This window comes from Vigna angularis, chromosome 1 (genome assembly GCF_016808095.1).
Source record: "Vigna angularis cultivar LongXiaoDou No.4 chromosome 1, ASM1680809v1, whole genome shotgun sequence".
NCBI lineage: Eukaryota > Viridiplantae > Streptophyta > Magnoliopsida > Fabales > Fabaceae > Vigna > Vigna angularis.
In genome coordinates, this window is record NC_068970.1 from 34,791,696 (window position 1) to 34,812,788 (window position 21,093).

Below are 21,093 nucleotides of genomic sequence, written 5' to 3' on the forward strand. Positions count from 1 at the left end.
ACACCTCATGACCACGGTCCATTATCTTCATCCCTCTCCTTTTCATTTCCATCTGCAACACCTTATACCACGGCCTGACCTCAAACTCCCTGACCCCCTCACCCTTAACCATCCCAACCTCACTGCCTAGCCTCCACTAGGCTCCCATCATCATCTCGCCAACCCATTTTTATGTATGATCTTCCTAGAGTTAGTAGGGATCTCACACAGAGCACTATGAAGAGTCATCACAGGGAGTGCGTTTTCGTCATTCACGAGAAGGGAAAGAGAGAGTTGAACGCCGCAACCGGCGGTAGCTCCGGTGGAGTGTGGTGTCGCTGGCGACGTCAAGACTAATAGAAGGTGGTGGCGCGGTGGCTAGTTCGAAGGCATAGTATTGCATATGCGAAGGAGGTGGGGAAGCAGAGCTTGGCCGCTGTTAAGGGCGCTACGATGTTGAGTTCCGACGGCCTGGGCTGTGAGGGAGGTAGCCGAAGAGGTAGACGGAGATGCGGCGCGGGGAGGTAAACCCGTCCCTGGGTTGGCGTTTTCGAAGCGAGGAGTTCAGGTTGTCACCGGCGAGGCCAAGTCGTGGTCTTGGCAGAGGTGGCGGTGGCTGGTTCCAGCCGAGGTGGCGATAGCGTGCCTCCCAGATTTAGGGTTTTCCTGGTCAGAGAGAAAGAAACTTGGGTCTCTGGAGAGTGTGTGAGATAAGAGAGGGAGCTTACGGGAGGGTGTTGGATCTGAGTGGGTGAGGAATGAGAGCGGGAAGGTAGAACCCCTAGGAAATTCTAGGTTAGAAACCATGGGGGCCGGGCCCAGAAATGAGCGTACGTCCGGGAGCCTTGGGCCTCTTTTGGAACGCTCGTTATATAGCGTTCGTTCGCCATCTCCCCAACACGAACGCTCGTTATGAAAACCAACGAGTGCTTGTTATCTAAACGAGCGAACGCTCGTTATCCTTAAGCCTTTTTGACCGTTCGTTCAACATTCTCACCAATGAGCGCTCGTTCGTCATCTCCCCACAACGAACGCTCGTTACTTAGCGCTCGTTCGCCACTTTCACAGCGAACGTTCGTTACTTAGCGCTCGTCCGCCACTTTCACAGCGAACGCTCGTTACTTAGCGCTCGTTCGCCACTTTCACAGCGAACGTTCGTTACTTAGCGCTCGTCCGCCACTTTCACAGCGAACGCTCGTTACTTAGCGCTCGTCCGCTACTTTCACAGCGAACGTTCGTTACTTAGCGCTCGTCCGCCACTTTCACAGCGAACGCTCGTTACTTAGCGCTCGTCCGCTACTTTCACAACGAACACTCGTTACTTAGCGCTCGTCCGCCACTTCCACAGCGAACGCTCGTTACTTAGCGCTCGTTCGACACTTCCACAGCGAACGCTCGTTACTTAGCGCTCGTTCACCACTTCCACAGCGAACGCTCGTTACTTAGCGCTCGTTCGCCACTTCCATATCGAACGCTCGTTACTTAGCGCTCGTTCGCCACTTCCACAGCGAACGCTCGTTACTTAGCGCTCGTTCGTCACTTCCACAGCGAACGCTCGTATTTTAGCGTCCGTTCACCATCTACCCAACGAACGCTCGTCATTCAGCTCACATTTTTAAATGTCCGTCCGTTATGTTCCCCAATGGGCGTTCGTCTTCTCCCCCAACGAACGTTCGTTATTCTGAATCTCTTCCCGGCGTCCGTTCGGCACTTCCATTTCTTTTGTTTGTTCATTTTATTTTCTTTTATTGTCTTATTTTATTTTGTTTTATCTATTTATTTTAGACATCTACTTATCTTAAAATATATATTTAATAATACAATATTTATAGTTTAAATAAAAAGAATTTACAAAAAATATTTTGAAAAGGTTTAAGCACACGTGCGACCGCTCGCGTAGGCCTTGTGCTAAAAAACCTTTTCCTTTTCTTTTACAAAAGTTAAAAATCAAATAAAAATATTTTGAAAAGGTTTTAAGCACACGTGCGACCGCTCGCGTAGGCCTTGTGCTAAAAAACCTTTTCCTTTTCTTTTACAAAAGTTAAAAATCAAATAAAAATATTTTGAAAAGGTTTTAAGCACACGTGCGACCGCTCGCGTAGGCCTTGTGCTAAAAAACCTTTTCCTTTTCTTTTACAAAAGTTAAAAATCAAATAAAAATATTTTGAAAAGGTTTTAAGCACACGTGCGACCGCTCGCGTAGGCCTTGTGCTAAAAAACCTTTTCCTTTTCTTTTACAAAAGTTAAAAATCAAATAAAAATATTTTGAAAAGGTTTTAAGCACACGTGCGACCGCTCGCGTAGGCCTTGTGCTAAAAAACCTTTTCCTTTTCTTTTACAAAAGTTAAAAACCAAATAAAAATATTTGAAAAGGTTTAAGCACACGTGCGACCGTTCGCGTAGGCCTTGTGCTAGAAAACCTTTTCCTTCTTTATTAAAAATACTAAAATATTCCCGGCTACAAGTAATCTTTCACCTAGAACTACGTTACCCTTGATTCTTCATCAAAAATGGAGATACGTAGGAGCAAGGCCAGTCCTTGTCAGGTTCATTTCCCAAAAATACAAAATCAATTTCTCAAACAGATTTCTCAAACAAAATTTTCAAGCAGTTTCCAAAAGAACTACGTAACCCTGATTTCTCATTTTGAATGAGAATACGTAGGAGCAAGGTCAATCCTTGTCGGGCCCAAAAAAACTAAAAATATATTTTGTTTATTTAGAATTTTATTTTAGGGAATAGTTAAACATTTTGAAAACCACATCATATTTGTGCATTTAGTTAAAGGTACTGCCTTAGGGCAGGCGTTGTAGGGTGCTAACACCTTCCCTACGCGTAACTGACTCCCGAACCCAGAATCTGGTTTTCGTGGACCGTGTCTTATTATTTTATGGTTTTTCCGTAGTTTTCCAGAATAAACTATGGTGGCGACTCCAAAATCTTTTTTAAACCCGTTTCTTTTTGGATCGTCGTCCCGTCGCGATTCCGGTTGCGACAGATGGCGACTCCACTGGGGACTTTTAGAGAGTCGAGCCATTTAATTAGATGCGCGAATTCGATGTGGTTTTGCTTATGTGTTTTTCTTTCTCTTTTCTCTATCTATGTTTGATATTTAGAATAACTGCAATAACTGTTGAATATTGAACCCTAGGGTAGACAATATGTTCATATCTGCTTGGGAATTTTTCTGGTTGTTTTGCAGGTGAGGGTTTGGGTGTGCATAATTTCCTCCCTTCACACACACACTTCTAGCATATCATGAGTGGGGCCCTATACCCGGGTCTGAGTGTAGCTTAGAATTAGAGGAGTTGTGTAGCGGTGTCACTCTGGGATGTACTTCCTGTTTGGCTATCGTGAGAACTCCAGCTAGAGTCTGTTCTCTTCATATGTGTTTCCACACCTAGTTGATTACTCGACTGTTGTGGAGATGCTATGAAGGGGGCCATAGCTCTAGTGACCTTTGACCTTTAGGTTCAGGGAATCATCCTTGTGAGATTGCATATACTTGACCGTGAACTCCAAGCAGTGAACCTTTGGTAGGGCACGATGGGAGGAATATGTACTTCTGTAACCTTCACGCTGTTCATTTTTGTAATATTACATTTCATACCATGCATGTGCTTTGTTTCGTCATGTTGTTTTATTTTCATGCATCATATTCATACATCATTTAGTAACATGTTAATTTTAAAGGAAATCACAGGTACCTACTTGACTTCATACAAGATGGATGTTAACACAAGATCCGATGCTACACGGCACACCGATTCTTCCGATTTAAGAAAGAAGTATAGTCTAAGGACCCATGTTGGAAATTTGACCGGGCTGATAAACTTGGGCAAGAGGCTTAAAACTATGAAGAGGGAAACCTTTCAGAGAAGATATGGAAATTTGTTGAATTTAATGGAGGTTGAAGTACAAATACCCGCTATCACAGCCTTGGCACAATATTATGATTCTCCGCTTCGATGTTTCACATTTCAAGACTTTCAGTTGGCGCCAACCATAGAGGAGTTCGAGCATATCTTGGGTTTGCCACTGGAGGGCACCACTCCCTATCAACATTTAGAGCATCATGCCTCTATACCCACCATTGCTACCATTATGAAATTACATCCCAAGGAGCTTGAAGACAGAATGATGATGAGGAATCAATTGCATGGGTTATCACAGGGATATCTAGAGCAGTATTTACATCACCTGGCTGATAAAGAGGATTGGGAAACTTTCATGGATGTATTAGCCCTCACCATATATGGCATTGTCTTGTTTCCCAAAATAGAAGAATTCGTGGATTACACCGCGATAGACGTCTTCGTGGCGAGTAAAACCAGATCAGAGAATCCTGTAACAGCAGTCCTTGCGGATGTTTATGGGTCCTTAAGTTTTTGCCATGAGAGAAAGGGAAAGAAGATTCTTTGTTGCTTACCGGCGTTGTATATATGGATGACAGCGCGCGTGTTTAAGGAGATGGTAGATGTCAAGAGTCTATCGGAGACTTTGTCACACCAAGGGCTTAAAGGTAAAGGAGGAAACGATTGGGCCCGATTCCTTGCTGGTTTGAGCGAAAGAAGTATAAAATGGCGCCTTCCTTGGCTCGGAAATAAACTGGCTATCCAGCATTGTGGTAGTTTTCCTAACGTGCCTCTCATAGGTGCCCGGTACTGTATAAATTACAACCCTCTTTTGGTGCAAAGACAATTTGGGCATCCCATGAAAGGGGCACCTTCATCAGATTACCTTGCTACCCTATTCATTTATTACGAAGACGGGCATTTCATCGAACTGTTAAGAAAGGTTAAAAGTGCATGGGAAAATGTTGTTCGAGCAGAGAAGGACTTGAGGGATGGGGTAGTGGATAGCAGGGTTAGTTATCACACCTGGATTCTGGAGAGAGTGAAAGTAGTCAAGCTGCCTTTCAAGCCAATCAAGGATCAATCAGTTAGTGAAGGACCATCCCAAGCTCCAGAAAGTGAAGAGGTGCAACAATTAAAAGCTGAGATGGAGAAATTGAAAATGAGGAATGCTAGGTTGGAAAACGAATTACAAAGGGCGCGTAATGATCTTGTGGATATGAAAAATGATAATGAAGAAAAGTCGCGGGCTTATGAAAACCTTGTCAAAAGCCAGAAGGCTGAGAGGGATTACACATTTCGAGTGAAACAGGATCTAGCTGCCGCGAGTAAGGAATTATCCATGAGGGTAAATGAGAAGAAGGTGGCTTTAGAAGAGGGAAAGGAGTGGAAACACCTCTACGAAGAAGCCAAAAGAGATAAGCGAGAAGCCCTGAAGAGATTAAGAGAAGCGCAGATTCAGATAGAAAAAGCGGGGCATGAGATGAAAGAGATGGCCATGTCGTTTGAGGCGGATATGAATCGGGAGCGTTGGAAGCTAACAGAAGCAGAGGAAGAGCATCGAACTCTGATAAAACAAATGGAGGAATATATCGAGGAACAGGAGGAGCGATGGAGGTCGATAGAATTTGAAGAAAGGCATCAGGCCTTGATAAAGCGAATGAAAGAGCACATCGCCGAACAAGAAATGGCTGTAAAGCACTGGAAGAAAAGATTCTCTCAGTTGGCTGCTTTGGCAAACGGGGCAATTGAAGACATCCCCAGGATGGTGTCGAATGCTGAAGCAAGCACTCATTTTTGTAACTCATCAGCGGAAATAGAATTGTTTATTAATCATTGTAAATGGTTGGTGCGAGAGATGAAATCTTTCATTGCTCGGGCGCGGGATTGATGTACATCAGAGTTATGTGTTTTGTTCCTTAGACGATGTAATGGATCAAATTTCTTGAAATGAAAGATAGGGGATGTTTGTTTGGTATCGGCTTGTGTTAATTTTCCATCAGTATTGTCATTGTTATCTTGTGATTTCCACTTATCACTAGCATGCATCATGTTTTCTTTTTGCATTTTTTCATCCTTATCTAATTTAATTTAATAAAAAATAATCATCAGTACAAGTGAGAAAACAACGGCAAGTTTTCCAAGACATCCGTACAGGACCAGAGCTAATTCGAAGGTCATGGAGAATTGGGAGCAGTCACACGAATCTATTAAGGCCGATGTCAGCCAGTTGAAGGATCAGATGGCCCAGATTTTGGCGGCTCTCGAAGCCCTGAAGACTACGGGAGGGGTGACCCCTGCGCAAGTTGAGGGAAGTGCTCAATATTACCCTCCGTTATTCAATGCTGGGAGCCAATCTGTTTCATTCCCAATGTATGGATTGCCTCCAGGTTACACCCCACCTGTGGGAGAATACATAGAAGGGGAGCAGACTTCATTCTCTTTCCCTACCACTGCTAACGTACCGCCAATCAGTACTCAGGGACCTGTTGTAATGTCTGCACCTATGGTAAATGAAGGGATGTATGCAAGCATGACTGATGGAGTACGAGTAACCCCGGTGCCACCTGTGATTACCGGAGAGGGCTTTTCTACAAGGGCTGCGCCATATACTTTGTTTCAGGGGGTAACTAGTAATGTTGATGGGGCGAAGGATAAACTGGAGAGCCTGGAGGCAAGGTTGAGGGCTGTTGAGGGGTATGAAAGTTATGGATTTGGGGATGTTTCTAGATTGAGCCTGGTTCCTGGCGTCAAAATACCACATAAGTTTAAAGCGCCAGATTTTGAGAAGTATAAGGGAAATACATGCCCAAAGAGCCATCTAACCATGTTTTGTAGAAAGATGGCTGCATATGCTTATGATGAGCAGCTGCTCATCCATGTTTTTCAAGATAGTTTGGCTGGAGTGGCGTTAAACTGGTATACCCATTTAGAGCCGACTCGAATTCGTTGTTGGGCGGACTTGGCTGATGCTTTTGTGAAGCAGTATATATATAATACACATGTTGCGCCAGATCGTTTACAGCTGCAAAACATGTCAAAGAAAGACAACGAAACTTTTAAGGAGTATGCTCAGCGGTGGAGGGAATTGGCTGCACAAGTTGAGCCACCTTTGTATGATAGAGAAATGGTGGCAATGTTTGTTAATACGCTCCAACCACCATTCTATGAACATATGGTGGGAAATGTATCTTCAAATTTTGCCGATATCATCGTGATAGGCGAGCGGATAGAGATCGGGTTGAAGAATGGGAAAATTGCATATGGCTCATCGGTGGTTGCACATTCTAAAAAACCCAACTTCAACTCAGGAAAAAGAAAGGAAGGAGATGTGCATGCAACATCTGCAACCCCGGTGTGGAGAGGTCAGGTTCCCACTCATAACTATCGACCATACTGGGGTCAACATCCACATGCAGCCAATGCGTCATTTGGTCATCAAATTAGGCCTCAACAGCAACCAGGGTACTATCAACCACAATACATTCCGACGAATAATTGGAGGGGAGGGGCGAACGTAGGTTCCAATATGAATGTGGGTCCAAATACTTATCCAAGAAGGAACCAAGAAAGAAATTATGTTAATTTTACCCCAATTCCTACTACTTATACGGAATTATTGCCTCATCTTATCAAACAAGGTCTGGTTGTCGTTTGTCCCCTGAAGCCTTTGCAGCCTCCATACCCAAGAGGTTATGATGCAGATGCAAAGTGTAGTTATCATGGAGGGGCCGCTGGTCATTCCACTGAGAGGTGTCTGGCTTTCAAGCATAAAGTGCAGACTCTAATTGATTCTGGGTGGTTAAAGTTCCAAGAGGATAAGCCTAATATTGAGGCCAATCCTTTATCTGGGCATGGAAGTGCTTCGACGAATGCTGTCGAAGTGAAAGAGCATGAGCTGGTGAGGAATGTGAAAGAAGTCAGGAGCTCTAGGAGGTTTATTTTGGAGGCGTTGCTGAAAGTGGGTATCTTGAAGGGTGATTATGATGAGAGTATAGCATGCGCGCTCCACCCAGATGCTGAGCACTCTATTGAGGAGTGTGTTAAGTTTGAAGAAATTCTGCAAGACTTGTTAGATCGTGGCCTGATGCAGGTATGCTACAAGAAGGAGGAGGGAAATGTATTTGCACAAACTGGTGATGAATCCGGCATGATTTTACCAGAACCATTGGTGATTCGTTTCACTAAGACTACCTCTATCCCACCAACTCAAGGAAGGTCGCCCGTTGTTATCGTATACCAGCTCCTTTTCCTTACAAGAACGAAAAAGCCGTCCCATGGAGATATGGGACACATGCGTCAAGCGAAGCACAAAGCGTTGACCCTGTCGTCAAAAACATATCAGGGATAGGTGGAATGACTAGGAGTGGTCGAATTTTCACATCACCAGAGTTGGCACAAGAAAGAGTTAATGATAAGGAAACAACGATGGCTGCGAAGGCAAAAGAATTCTTAAAGGGGAAGGGTGCACAGACAGAGGAGATCCCCGACAAGGAAGAGAGGAGAGAAGTTTCTGAAGAGGAGGCTTGTGAATTTTTAAAATTCATACAACAAAGTGAATTTAAGGTGGTGGAACAGTTAAACCGTATGCCTGCTCGTATATCCTTGTTAGACTTGCTCATGCATTCAGCATCACACAGAAAGTTGCTAATGAAGATACTCAGTGAGGCTCACGTGGAGCAAGGTATTTCGTTGAATAAATTCGAGGGTATTGTTGGCAATATTGTTGCTAACAATTATCTCACATTTACGGATGAAGAGATACCAGCTGAGGGAAGAGGGCATAACAAGGCTCTTCACGTCTCTGTGAAATGCTTGGATCATGTTATAGCACGTGTTTTAGTGGACAATGGGTCCTCTTTGAATGTCATGCCGAAAGCAACCTTGGAAAAGCTACCTTGCGAGGGAATGCATATGAGGCCGAGTTCAATGATTGTGAGGGCGTTTGATGGTAGCAAACGAGAGGTGATGGGGGAGGTGGATTTACCAATGCAAGTTGGCCCTTGTGTCTTTCAAATAACGTTCCAGGTTATGGATATCCTGCCAGCTTATAGTTGTCTGTTGGGGCGCCCATGGATCCATTCAGCTGGGGTCGTGCCTTCTACACTACACCAGAAGTTGAAGTATGTGATGGGAGATAAGCTGGTGATAGTATCAGGAGAAGAAGATCTTCTTGTGAGTGGGCCATCATCCACACGCTACATCGAGGCGGCTGAAGAAGCTCTCGAAACAGCCTTCCAGTCGTTGGAGATTGTGGGAAATGCTTGTGTGGAACCGTTTCCAGTAAATCCTCGTCTATCATGTGCTTCTATTATGATGGCCAAGATTATGATAAAAGGGGGCTATGTATATGGGGAAGGTTTGGGCAAATATCGGCAGGGGCGAGCATTCCCTATAGAAATCGTTGAAAACAAGAACAGATATGGCTTGGGGTACAAACCTACCAAGGAAGACAGGAAAAGGATGATTGAAGAAAGAAAGGAACGCAGTTTGGCCCGTGCAGAAAGACGAGGGCCCAAAGAGAGCAAAATTCTCATTGTTGACATCAAGGAAAGCTTCCGCAGTGCAGGGTGGATCAACACTGGCCAAATAGCAGCTGTGGAGGATGAAGAAAGGACTCAAAGTTTGAGCTTTGTGTGGGCTTGCTCCCCTGATACTCAACTCAACAATTGGGAAACACTGGATTTACCTGTGATGCTTACTGTGAACAAAATGTAATAGTTTTAATTAAGCTTATAGTTTCGATTGGGGCTTTAGAACTGAGATTTTGCGGATTGATTCTTTTTTTACTTTTCACTCAGCGTGATAATAAAGATGCATTTCATCATCATTTGGCATTTTTCTTTGTTTATCTTATTTATTTATACTTTTTCATAAATTTAAATGATGCAGATGTGACAATGATTGTTTTGAAAATAACGATATCAATGTTCCTAATTTTGAGCACCCTATCAATAATACGGAAGATGATTTCGAAGATGATGTGGAACCCTCTCCAGAATTGTTGAGATTAGTGGAACAAGAATCTAAGGAGATTAAACCCCATCAGGAGGAAATTGAAATACTCAACTTGGGAGAGAAGGATGAGATAAAGGAGGTGAAAATCGGTACTAGTATGAAAACGGAAGTGAGGGAAAGATTGCGCGTACTGTTGAAGGAATTTAAAGATGTGTTCGCGTGGTCTTACAATGACATGCCGGGTCTAGATACCGATATTGTGCAGCATAGGCTCCCACTCAAGCCGGAATGCCCTCCAGTCAAGCAAAAACTGAGAAGAATGAAGCCGGAAATGTCCTTAAAAATTAAAGAAGAGGTCCAAAAGCAATTTGACGCAGGATTTTTGGCTGTGGCAAGATACCCACAATGGGTAGCGAATGTTGTACCAGTGCCTAAGAAGGATGGGAAGGTTCGAATGTGTGTTGACTATCGTGATTTAAATCGTGCAAGTCCGAAAGATAATTTCCCGTTACCACACATCGATACTCTGGTTGATAATACGGCCAAATTTTCGTTATTTTCGTTCATGGACGGATTCTCGGGGTATAATCAAATTAAAATGGCACCGGAAGATATGGAAAAAACGACCTTTATCACGTTATGGGGAACATTCTGTTATAAGGTGATGTCTTTTGGACTCAAGAATGCTGGGGCAACATACCAAAGGGCAATGGTGACACTCTTTCATGATATGATGCATAAGGAAATTGAAGTTTATGTGGATGACATGATTGCAAAGTCGGAGTCAGAAGATGAGCATATTTTCAATCTAAGGAAATTATTTGAGAGACTGAGAAAATACAAACTCAGGTTAAATCCCACCAAATGCACGTTTGGAGTAAAGTCTGGAAAATTGTTGGGCTTTATTGTCAGCCAAAGAGGGGTAGAAGTTGATCCTGACAAAGTAAGAGCGATAACGGAAATGCCGGCGCCCAGAACAGAAAAAGAGGTTCGAGGTTTTCTGGGAAGGCTGAACTACATTGCTAGGTTCATCTCCCAATTAACTGCTACTTGTGAACCAATGTTCAAGTTGCTACGAAAAAATCAGGCTGTAGTCTGGAATGAAGATTGTCAAGTTGCTTTCGAAAAGATCAAACAATACCTGCAGGACCCTCCTGTATTGCGTCCACCTATGCCAGGAAGACCGCTCATTTTGTATTTGACCGTACTGGATAATTCAATGGGTTGTGTATTGGGTCAGCAGGATGAAGACGGGAAAAGAGAGCATGCCATATATTACTTGAGCAAGAGGTTCACAGATTGCGAACAACGATATTCGTCGTTAGAGCGAACTTGTTGTGCACTGGCATGGGCTGCTCATCGTTTAAGGCAATACATGTTGAGTCACTCTACTTGGTTGATATCTAAAATGGATCCTATCAAGTACATATTCGAAAAGCCCGCTCTCACTGGAAGGATAGCTCGATGGCAGATGCTATTATCAGAGTACGACATTGTATATGTTACTCAGAAATCTATCAAGGGTAGCTCTTTAGCAGAATTTTTAGCCCATCAACCCATTAGTGATTATCAGCCGATGCAACCTGAGTTTCCTGATGAAGATATCATGGCTTTATTTGCTGAGAGCAGAGATGACAAAAATGAAAAAGCCTGGACGGTATTATTCGATGGGGCATCGAATGTAATGGGGCATGGAATAAGGGCAGTGCTTATCTCTCCTAAGAATCAATACATTCCAATGACGGCAAGGTTGTGTTTTAATTGCACAAATAATATCGCAGAATACGAAGCCTGTGCTATGGGTATTCGAGCAGCAATAGAGTCTAAAGCAAAAATTCTGGATGTATACGGAGATTCAGCTTTGGTTATCCATCAATTGAAGGGAGAATGGGAGACTAGGGATACTAAATTAATTCCATACCAAGCTTACATCAGGGGATTAATTGAGTATTTCGATTCCATCACGTTTAATCATATACCGCGAGAAGATAATCAATTAGCAGACGCGTTGGCTACCTTGTCGTCGATGTTTGAAGTTGATCAAGATGCAGAATTGCCAATGATTGAAATGAAGAGTCATGCGGGGCCAGTGTATTGTCATTTCATCGAGGAGGAAGTAGATGGTAAACCTTGGTACTTTGATATCAAGCATTATCTTAAGACTCGAGAATATCCAGAGAAGGCATCCGAAAACGATAAAAGGGCGTTAAGGAGGTTGGTTGGCAGTTTCATTTTGAGTGGGGATATTCTATATAAGAGGAATCATGACATGGTTCTCCTCAGATGCGTAGATGCAAAAGAAGCCGAGCTGATACTAAAAGAAGTACACGAGGGTACATTTGGCACGCACATGAATGGGCACTCAATGGCCAGGAAGATACTGAGAGCGGGGTATTTTTGGTTGACTATGGAAAATGATTTTTGTACACATGTGAGAAAGTGTGAGAAATGCCAGGTATACGCAAGTAATATCAATATGCCACCCACGACCTTGAACGTGTTGTCTGCACCGTGGCCCTTTTCGATGTGGGGAATAGATGTCATCGGAGCTATAGAGCCAAAAGCGTCAAATGGACACCGTTTCATATTAGTCGCAATCGACTACTTCACCAAGTGGGTTGAGGCTGCTTCTTATGCTAATGTGACTAGAAAGGTGGTGACCAAGTTCATAAAAAAGGAGTTGATTTGCAGATACGGGCTCCCTAACAGGATCATCACCGATAATGCCACTAACTTGAATAACCAGATGATGACAGAGTTATGTGAGGAGTTCAAAATTCATCATCTTAATTCTTCTCCTTATCGTCCAAAGATGAATGGGGCAGTAGAGGCTGCTAACAAAAATATCAAGAAGATTGTGCAGAAGATGGTGGTCACATATAAGGATTGGCATGAAATGCTTCCTTTTGCTTTACATGGTTATCGCACTTCGGTACGAACATCGACTGGGGCAACGCCTTTCTCGCTTGTATATGGAATGGAAGCAGTACTTCCGTTTGAAGTGGAAATTCCGTCCTTACGAGTTTTAATGGAAACTCAATTAGAAGAGGCTGAGTGGGTTCAAGCTCGTTTCGACCAGCTCAATCTCATCGATGAAAAAAGATTAACAGCAGTATGCCATGGACAATTGTACCAAAGAAGAATGAAGAAGGCATTTGATAAAAAGGTACACACAAGAGAATTTCATGAAGGTGAGCTGGTGTTGAAGAAGATTCTACCTATACAAAAGGATCATAGAGGCAAATGGACTCCAAATTATGAAGGGCCATTTGTAGTGAAAAAAGCATTTTCTGGTGGGGCATTAATTCTCACGAGAATGGACGGAGAGGAGTTACCATTGCCAGTTAATTCTGATGCAGTAAAAAAGTTTTACGCATGATGATTCCGTGATAGTGGTTGCTATTAAGGGGATGTTGATATTATCGTTAAAGATTATTGTACTCTGTGTTTTTTTTTTAATAAAGGAAGTTTGCGTAGTTCATTCATATTTTGGTTGTTTGCATTCCATCTGAAATATTGCATGTCACGCTGAGCTGTTAAGTAATCAAGGAAAAATGAAAATGAAAATAAGTAAACGCATGTCGATAAAAGCATCACAGGTATATCAGGTTGGTGAGCTCGGTCCTGGAGGATGTCGAAAAAGGAAAACGAAAAAAAGAAGGTCACATGTTGAGTTTGTTGTTAATAAAGTTGTCAAGGACATAGTATTTTCACACAAAAAAAAAAAAAAAAAGAGGGTTTTGAAAAAATACCGTTGGAGAGCCTTTTCTTGATTCAAGGTTTTGGGTGTAACCGGTGTTCTTTTCTTGATAAAGCGTCTGCATTCACATTACTTGAACCCTATTTTTTTCCGTTTCCCACAAGACGAAGGATTTCGCCATATGCCTAATATTGGGGCAGTTTTCATCATGTTACATATCACCGATAATCCGTTGATTAGGGAGATGAGATAAAATAAAATAAAAATAAATAAATAAAAAAAAAAGAGAGAAGAAGAAGGAGAAAACAAAGGAAACAAAACAAAGGAAAAATGAAGTTGATGTGTCAAGTACTACATAGTTTAGTTTCAAGGTTAAACTCAAGAGAAAGTCAGACAAACAAGATTCGGAGTGACGTGTGGCCGTTTTTTGTTACCCAATCGTCAAAAGCAGTTCAACCAATTGCACCCCTTTTGAGCCAAAATGCATAATTGTTTTCATCACCCTAGACAAGAATCATTAGCAGGTCGACGTCAATTTAAAAGGGTACATCATAAGCATCCAAAGAAAAAGGAAAAAATGAATGAAAAGGAAAATATCATAAAGGATCACAACAGGGGTGACGAAAAGAATGATCCAAAGGGAAAGAAAGAAAAAACAATAATAAATATGCCTGAAGTTCAAATCCCTAAAGACAGTTGACTGGGCACCTTGCAAATGATTCTTGTCTAAAGACTTTAAGCGTCAAACACTTATTTGGGCCTGTGTTATCCTTTCTTTCAAAACCCTTTGACCTTTAACCACGGTACAAGCCCATAAAAGTCCACGCTGACTGAAGACTGTTGGTCCTAATCTTTCTCTCGAATTTAACTTTGAAACCAAATGATGTGGTGAACGACACAATTCAGTGTTATTTTCAAAAAAAAAAAAAAAAAAAAAAAAAAAAAAAAAGAGAGGTCTCCCTGTCAATCGACGATCATCCAATTTGGGGATCCTTCATACCCAAATCTTTTCGCTTTTCCATTGTGCAAAATTGGGGCAGTATGAGAGCACAACATGGTAATAGCACTTTCCCCCAAATGAGGGACACACATACGTTAATTTTTGCTCACAGAAAATCATTATTCATTTGTTTTTCATAACCATCCTCCCACATCATACAGGGTTCAAGTTAATTTAGATTGCAAAAAGCGATAAAAAGAATTTTAACTCGGGGTTACACTTTCTTCCTGCTCATTAAAGGGTTCTATACCTATCAACGTTGTTTTTAAATGCGTTTTGAACATACATTGTGTTTGATGACAATATTAACAATGGATTCCAAGCATGGAATTTTCAAAAAAAAAAAAAAATAATAAAAATAAAAAAAAATAAAAAAAAATATATAAAAAAAAAATAATAATAAAATGAATGAAAAAATGAAGGTCTCATGTGTCTATGCATCCATGCATCATCATGACATAACATCATCCCAGAGGAAGCGAGGAAAATTGTTTGCAAAATCTTCATGTTTTACTCGGCATTTATCAACTTTTCAAAGCTGCAAGCCAGGTTTAGTTTTCTGTTATCGGCCCTCTGCATGGCAATGGTCAGATTTAAATTTTTTGTTCTGTGAGTTTGGCCCTCTGCGAGGCAATGGTCAAATCCAGGTTTTAATTTTCTGTTATCGACCCTCTGCATGGCAATGGTCAGATTTAAATTTTTGTTCTGTGAGTTTGGCCCTCTGCGAGGCAATGGTCAAATCCAGGTTTTAATTTTCTGTTATCGACCCTCTGCATGGCAATGGTCAGATTTAAATTTTTGTTCTGTGAGTTTGGCCCTCTGCGAGGCAATGGTCAAATCCAGGTTTTAATTTTCTGTTAGCGACCCTCTGCATGGCAATGGTCAGATTTAAATTTTTGTTCTGTGAGTTTGGCCCTCTGCGAGGCAATGGTCAAATCCAGGTTTTAATTTTCTGTTATCGACCCTCTGCATGGCAATGGTCGGGTTTAAATTTCTGTTCTGTGAGTTTGGCCCTCTGCGAGGCAATGGTCAAATCCAGGTTTTAATTTTCTGTTATCGACCCTCTGCATGGCAATGGTCGGGTTTAAATTTCTGTTCTGTGAGTTTGGCCCTCTGCGAGGCAATGGTCAAATCCAGGTTTTAATTTTCTATTATCGACCCTCTGCACGGCAATGGTCGGGTTTAAATTTCTGTTCTGTGAGTTTGGCCCTCTGCGAGGCAATGGTCAAATCCAGGTTTTAGTTTTTGTTATTACTTGACATTGGTCATTTGGCATCGTAACTTGAATTGTTTTGTTCGTTTTCTTTCATGATTGAAACCCGGACAAAATTAGTGTCTTTATCTTTACTTAGCTTTACTTAAATAATACGAAAAGATTAATTTTTCATATTATTTAGTAATATCTAAGTAAAGAGGGGCAGCTGTCAACACCCAATTTTGTCCGGGTTGAAAAAATGTGTTTTTATTATTTTTCTTTTATTTTATTTTTTTATGTATCTAGATATTTGCTTTTAATTCAATTTCTTTTTTATTTCTTATTTTCAATTTGTTTTAATAGAGTTAATTAATAAAAAAAAAATTAATTAATTAATTAAAAAAAAAAATTGAAAAATAATATTAAAAATAATTGAAAAATAAAATAAAATTGAGATAAAAAAAAAAATATAAAAAAAAAATAAAAATAAAAAAAAAATAGAAAACGTGGAAAAGGGGATATGGGGGACGTGTCTGAAGGAGGGAGACAAAAAGTGGTTAGAAAGGATTTTTCTAAGATTTTTTTTGGAAAGAGAAAAGGGAGGAGACCAGGTGGTTGGGGAATATTTTCCAAGAAGGCGGGAGGATTTTGGAGGAAGAAGAGGAGAGAAATCGGAGACGAGGTGGTGAGGAGGCGTTTTTCCAGATTTTCGGAGAGAAGAAAAGGAGGTGGTGGCATATCTCTGTTCTTCATCTTGGAGGATCCGTCGCTGAGGAGTTTTTCACCATTTTCGCATCTGCAAAGAGAGACAGAAGGCAGCCGGAGAAGAGTACTCAGTGGAAGCACGATATTGATCAAAGCACGTAGATCTTCGAGAGGTAGGTAATGCTGTTTAGAGAGTTATTTGGCTGCCTTTACACAGATCTCTGTTGAATTTGCTATTTGTGTATTTGTCTGCATACACTGTATATGTTCACTGTTGCATCGCCTTACTCTTCATTCATCAAACACCTTACGACGAGCTGATCATCTTTATCCCCTCATGATACTGACTCCTCTCTGCTTATCACCCCCATCCACATCCATCATACACCTCATGACCACGGTCCATTATCTTCATCCCTCTCCTTTTCATTTCCATCTGCAACACCTTATACCACGGCCTGACCTCAAACTCCCTGACCCCCTCACCCTTAACCATCCCAACCTCACTGCCTAGCCTCCACTAGGCTCCCATCATCATCTCGCCAACCCATTTTTATGTATGATCTTCCTAGAGTTAGTAGGGATCTCACACAGAGCACTATGAAGAGTCATCCCAGGGAGTGCGTTTTCGTCATTCACGAGAAGGGAAAGAGAGAGTTGAACGCCGCAACCGGCGGTAGCTCCGGTGGAGTGTGGTGTCGCTGGCGACGTCAAGACTAATAGAAGGTGGTGGCGCGGTGGCTAGTTCGAAGGCATAGTATTGCATATGCGAAGGAGGTGGGGAAGCAGAGCTTGGCCGCTGTTAAGGGCGCTACGATGTTGAGTTCCGACGGCCTGGGCTGTGAGGGAGGTAGCCGAAGAGGTAGACGGAGATGCGGCGCGGGGAGGTAAACCCGTCCCTGGGTTGGCGTTTTCGAAGCGAGGAGTTCAGGTTGTCACCGACGAGGCCAAGTCGTGGTCTTGGCAGAGGTGGCGGTGGCTGGTTCCAGCCGAGGTGGCGATAGCGTGCCTCCCAGATTTAGGGTTTTCCTGGTCAGAGAGAAAGAAACTTGGGTCTTTGGAGAGTGTGTGAGATAAGAGAGGGAGCTTACGGGAGGGTGTTGGATCTGAGTGGGTGAGGAATGAGAGCGGGAAGGTAGAACCCCTAGGAAATTCTAGGTTAGAAACCATGGGGGCCGGGCCCAGAAATGAGCGTACGTCCGGGAGCCTTGGGCCTCTTTTGGAACGCTCGTTATATAGCGTTCGTTCGCCATCTCCCCAACACGAACGCTCGTTATGAAAACCAACGAGTGCTTGTTATCTAAACGAGCGAACGCTCGTTATCCTTAAGCCTTTTTGACCGTTCGTTCAACATTCTCACCAATGAGCGCTCGTTCGTCATCTCCCCAAAACGAACGCTCGTTACTTAGCGCTCGTTCGCCACTTTCACAGCGAACGTTCGTTACTTAGCGCTCGTCCGCCACTTTCACAGCGAACGCTCGTTACTTAGCGCTCGTTCGCCACTTTCACAGCGAACGTTCGTTACTTAGCGCTCGTCCGCCACTTTCACAGCGAACGCTCGTTACTTAGCGCTCGTCCGCTACTTTCACAGCGAACGTTCGTTACTTAGCGCTCGTCCGCCACTTTCACAGCGAACGCTCGTTACTTAGCGCTCGTCCGCTACTTTCACAGCGAACACTCGTTACTTAGCGCTCGTCCGCCACTTCCACAGCGAACGCTCGTTACTTAGCGCTCGTTCGACACTTCCACAGCGAACGCTCGTTACTTAGCGCTCGTTCACCACTTCCACAGCGAACGCTCGTTACTTAGCGCTCGTTCGCCACTTCCATATCGAACGCTCGTTACTTAGCGCTCGTTCGCCACTTCCACAGCGAACGCTCGTTACTTAGCGCTCGTTCGTCACTTCCACAGCGAACGCTCGTATTTTAGCGTCCGTTCACCATCTACCCAACGAACGCTCGTCATTCAGCTCACATTTTTAAATGTCCGTCCGTTATGTTCCCCAATGGGCGTTCGTCTTCTCCCCCAACGAACGTTCGTTATTCTGAATCTCTTCCCGGCGTCCGTTCGGCACTTCCATTTCTTTTGTTTGTTCATTTTATTTTCTTTTATTGTCTTATTTTATTTTGTTTTATCTATTTATTTTAGACATCTACTTATCTTAAAATATATATTTAATAATACAATATTTATAGTTTAAATAAAAAGAATTTACAAAAAATATTTTGAAAAGGTTTAAGCACACGTGCGACCGCTCGCGTAGGCCTTGTGCTAAAAAACCTTTTCCTTTTCTTTTACAAAAGTTAAAAATCAAATAAAAATATTTTGAAAAGGTTTTAAGCACACGTGCGACCGCTCGCGTAGGCCTTGTGCTAAAAAACCTTTTCCTTTTCTTTTACAAAAGTTAAAAATCAAATAAAAATATTTTGAAAAGGTTTTAAGCACACGTGCGACCGCTCGCGTAGGCCTTGTGCTAAAAAACCTTTTCCTTTTCTTTTACAAAAGTTAAAAATCAAATAAAAATATTTTGAAAAGGTTTTAAGCACACGTGCGACCGCTCGCGTAGGCCTTGTGCTAAAAAACCTTTTCCTTTTCTTTTACAAAAGTTAAAAATCAAATAAAAATATTTTGAAAAGGTTTTAAGCACACGTGCGACCGCTCGCGTAGGCCTTGTGCTAAAAAACCTTTTCCTTTTCTTTTACAAAAGTTAAAAACCAAATAAAAATATTTGAAAAGGTTGAAGCACACGTGCGACCGTTCGCGTAGGCCTTGTGCTAGAAAACCTTTTCCTTCTTTATTAAAAATACTAAAATATTCCCGGCTACAAGTAATCTTTCACCTAGAACTACGTTACCCTTGATTCTTCATCAAAAATGGAGATACGTAGGAGCAAGGCCAGTCCTTGTCAGGTTCATTTCCCAAAAATACAAAATCAATTTCTCAAACAGATTTCTCAAACAAAATTTTCAAGCAGTTTCCAAAAGAACTACGTAACCCTGATTTCTCATTTTGAATGAGAATACGTAGGAGCAAGGTCAATCCTTGTCGGGCCCAAAAAAACTAAAAATATATTTTGTTTATTTAGAATTTTATTTTAGGGAATAGTTAAACATTTTGAAAACCACATCATATTTGTGCATTTAGTTAAAGGTACTGCCTTAGGGCAGGCGTTGTAGGGTGCTAACACCTTCCCTACGCGTAACTGACTCCCGAACCCAGAATCTGGTTTTCGTGGACCGTGTCTTATTATTTTATGGTTTTTCCGTAGTTTTCCAGAACAAACTATGGTGGCGACTCCAAAATCTTTTTTAAACCCGTTTCTTTTTGGATCGTCGTCCCGTCGCGATTCCGGTTGCGACAAGAGGTTTTACAATCTCTTGGCTGAGGCAAACCAACCTGTACATGAAGGTTCCTCTGAGTCAAAATTGTCAGTGTACATTAGACTCATGGCTGGTAAATCTAATTGGAACGTTCCAATGAAGTGGTAGATGTTGGGACAAATCGGCAAGTGTACTGAGTCGCACAACTAATATAAAATGGTAAGACCAAGTATCGTATCCCAGAAGACTCTTGGCGCTCGACAGTCGTGTGATAACAAGATTAATTAAGACTTAAATAAAAAGAGATAATTGGTTTTGAATGCAAAAACAGAAAATTAATTATGAATGTAATTGGATCAATAGTAGAGTAGCACAAAGATGAACGTATGTTGATTAATATGAGATGGATATGATATTGGGGTTAGATTTCACCATGCTCCCTCTCATGTATGTAAGAATTCTTCTTTTTTGCATTAATGTTAATGTCGCTCACTAAATTACCTTTACCCGATCCCTCGGCAAATAAGCCTGTCCCAAATTACCAGTTCATGCAATTCCTAGCATTCCTAGTAATAAGATGTGAAGATCACTAGCTTATAGACGACCAAGACTCATACCCTCATCCTTGAGCAATATTACTCTTGTGAGTAATTCAACAACAACTTGAATTGTAAGTAACCTCCCGACACTCATGCAATTCATATATCATGCTAATGAATGAGTTAAACAAAGCAAGCATTGAAACAGATGAATTACTCTAACAATTAATGAAAAAGCATATGAAATTAAGAATCAATTCAAATACATGAGAGTTTACAAGGTTACATCATCCCCCAACAACAAATAGAAATTAGTCCCTATAGACATGGAGAAACTATATGAACAATGGAAGAGAATGAGACAGAGATTCCTAAGAATTGGAAAAAAGTGTATTGCTATGTTGCTCTCTGCCAAAGATACAAAACCTAGAGCCCCAGGGTCCTTTAAATAGAGTTAGAAACGAGCAAAAACAAGGCCCTGTCCAATAGAGTCGAAATAGAGCAAAAACTGGCTCTGATCCACCAAACCCGACGCTGAGGCGCCCCACTTAGGGCGCCCGGGCGATGAAAGGACCTCATGTAAGGCTTGAGCCTTGAGTTGGGCGCCTAGGCTTCAAGACCCTGCTGCCCAGGCGGGCAAGAGGGGCGCCCGGGCGGTGGACGTCGATTTTCCACGCTTGAGCTTCCATATAGGGCGCCCAAGCTTCGTGTTGTCCCTCCTTCTGGTGCTTTTCCAAGCCCTTCTAACTCCATCTTCTTGGCTCTTCATCTCTGCTTCCAGTATTACTTCAATCTTTGTCAAAACAAGGGGAATTAGTCATAAAATCACTGAAATCAACCTCA

At 42.1% G+C, this 21,093-nt stretch overlaps 1 protein-coding gene across 1 annotated transcript; it reads left to right on the top strand.

Moving 5' to 3' along the window:
- The first annotated feature begins 6,012 nt into the window (after nt 1-6,012).
- On the top strand, nt 6,013-13,170 carry LOC128194930 (uncharacterized). The gene is made up of 3 exons (XM_052871481.1): nt 6,013-8,004; nt 8,094-9,547; nt 9,726-13,170. Exons 1-3 carry the CDS (start codon nt 6,013-6,015, stop codon nt 13,168-13,170), a joined length of 6,891 nt encoding a protein of 2,296 aa, XP_052727441.1.
- The last annotated feature ends 7,923 nt before the right edge of the window (nt 13,171-21,093 follow it).

Coding starts and splice junctions, on each gene's coding strand:
- LOC128194930 (XM_052871481.1), top strand. CDS start 6,013: ATGGAGAATTGGGAGCAGTCACACGAATCTATTAAGGCCGATGTCAGC. Junction 8,005..8,093: donor TGATTTTACCAGAACCATTG/GTGATTCGTTTC, acceptor TTTCCTTACAAG/AACGAAAAAGCCGTCCCATG. Junction 9,548..9,725: donor ATGCTTACTGTGAACAAAAT/GTAATAGTTTTA, acceptor TAAATGATGCAG/ATGTGACAATGATTGTTTTG.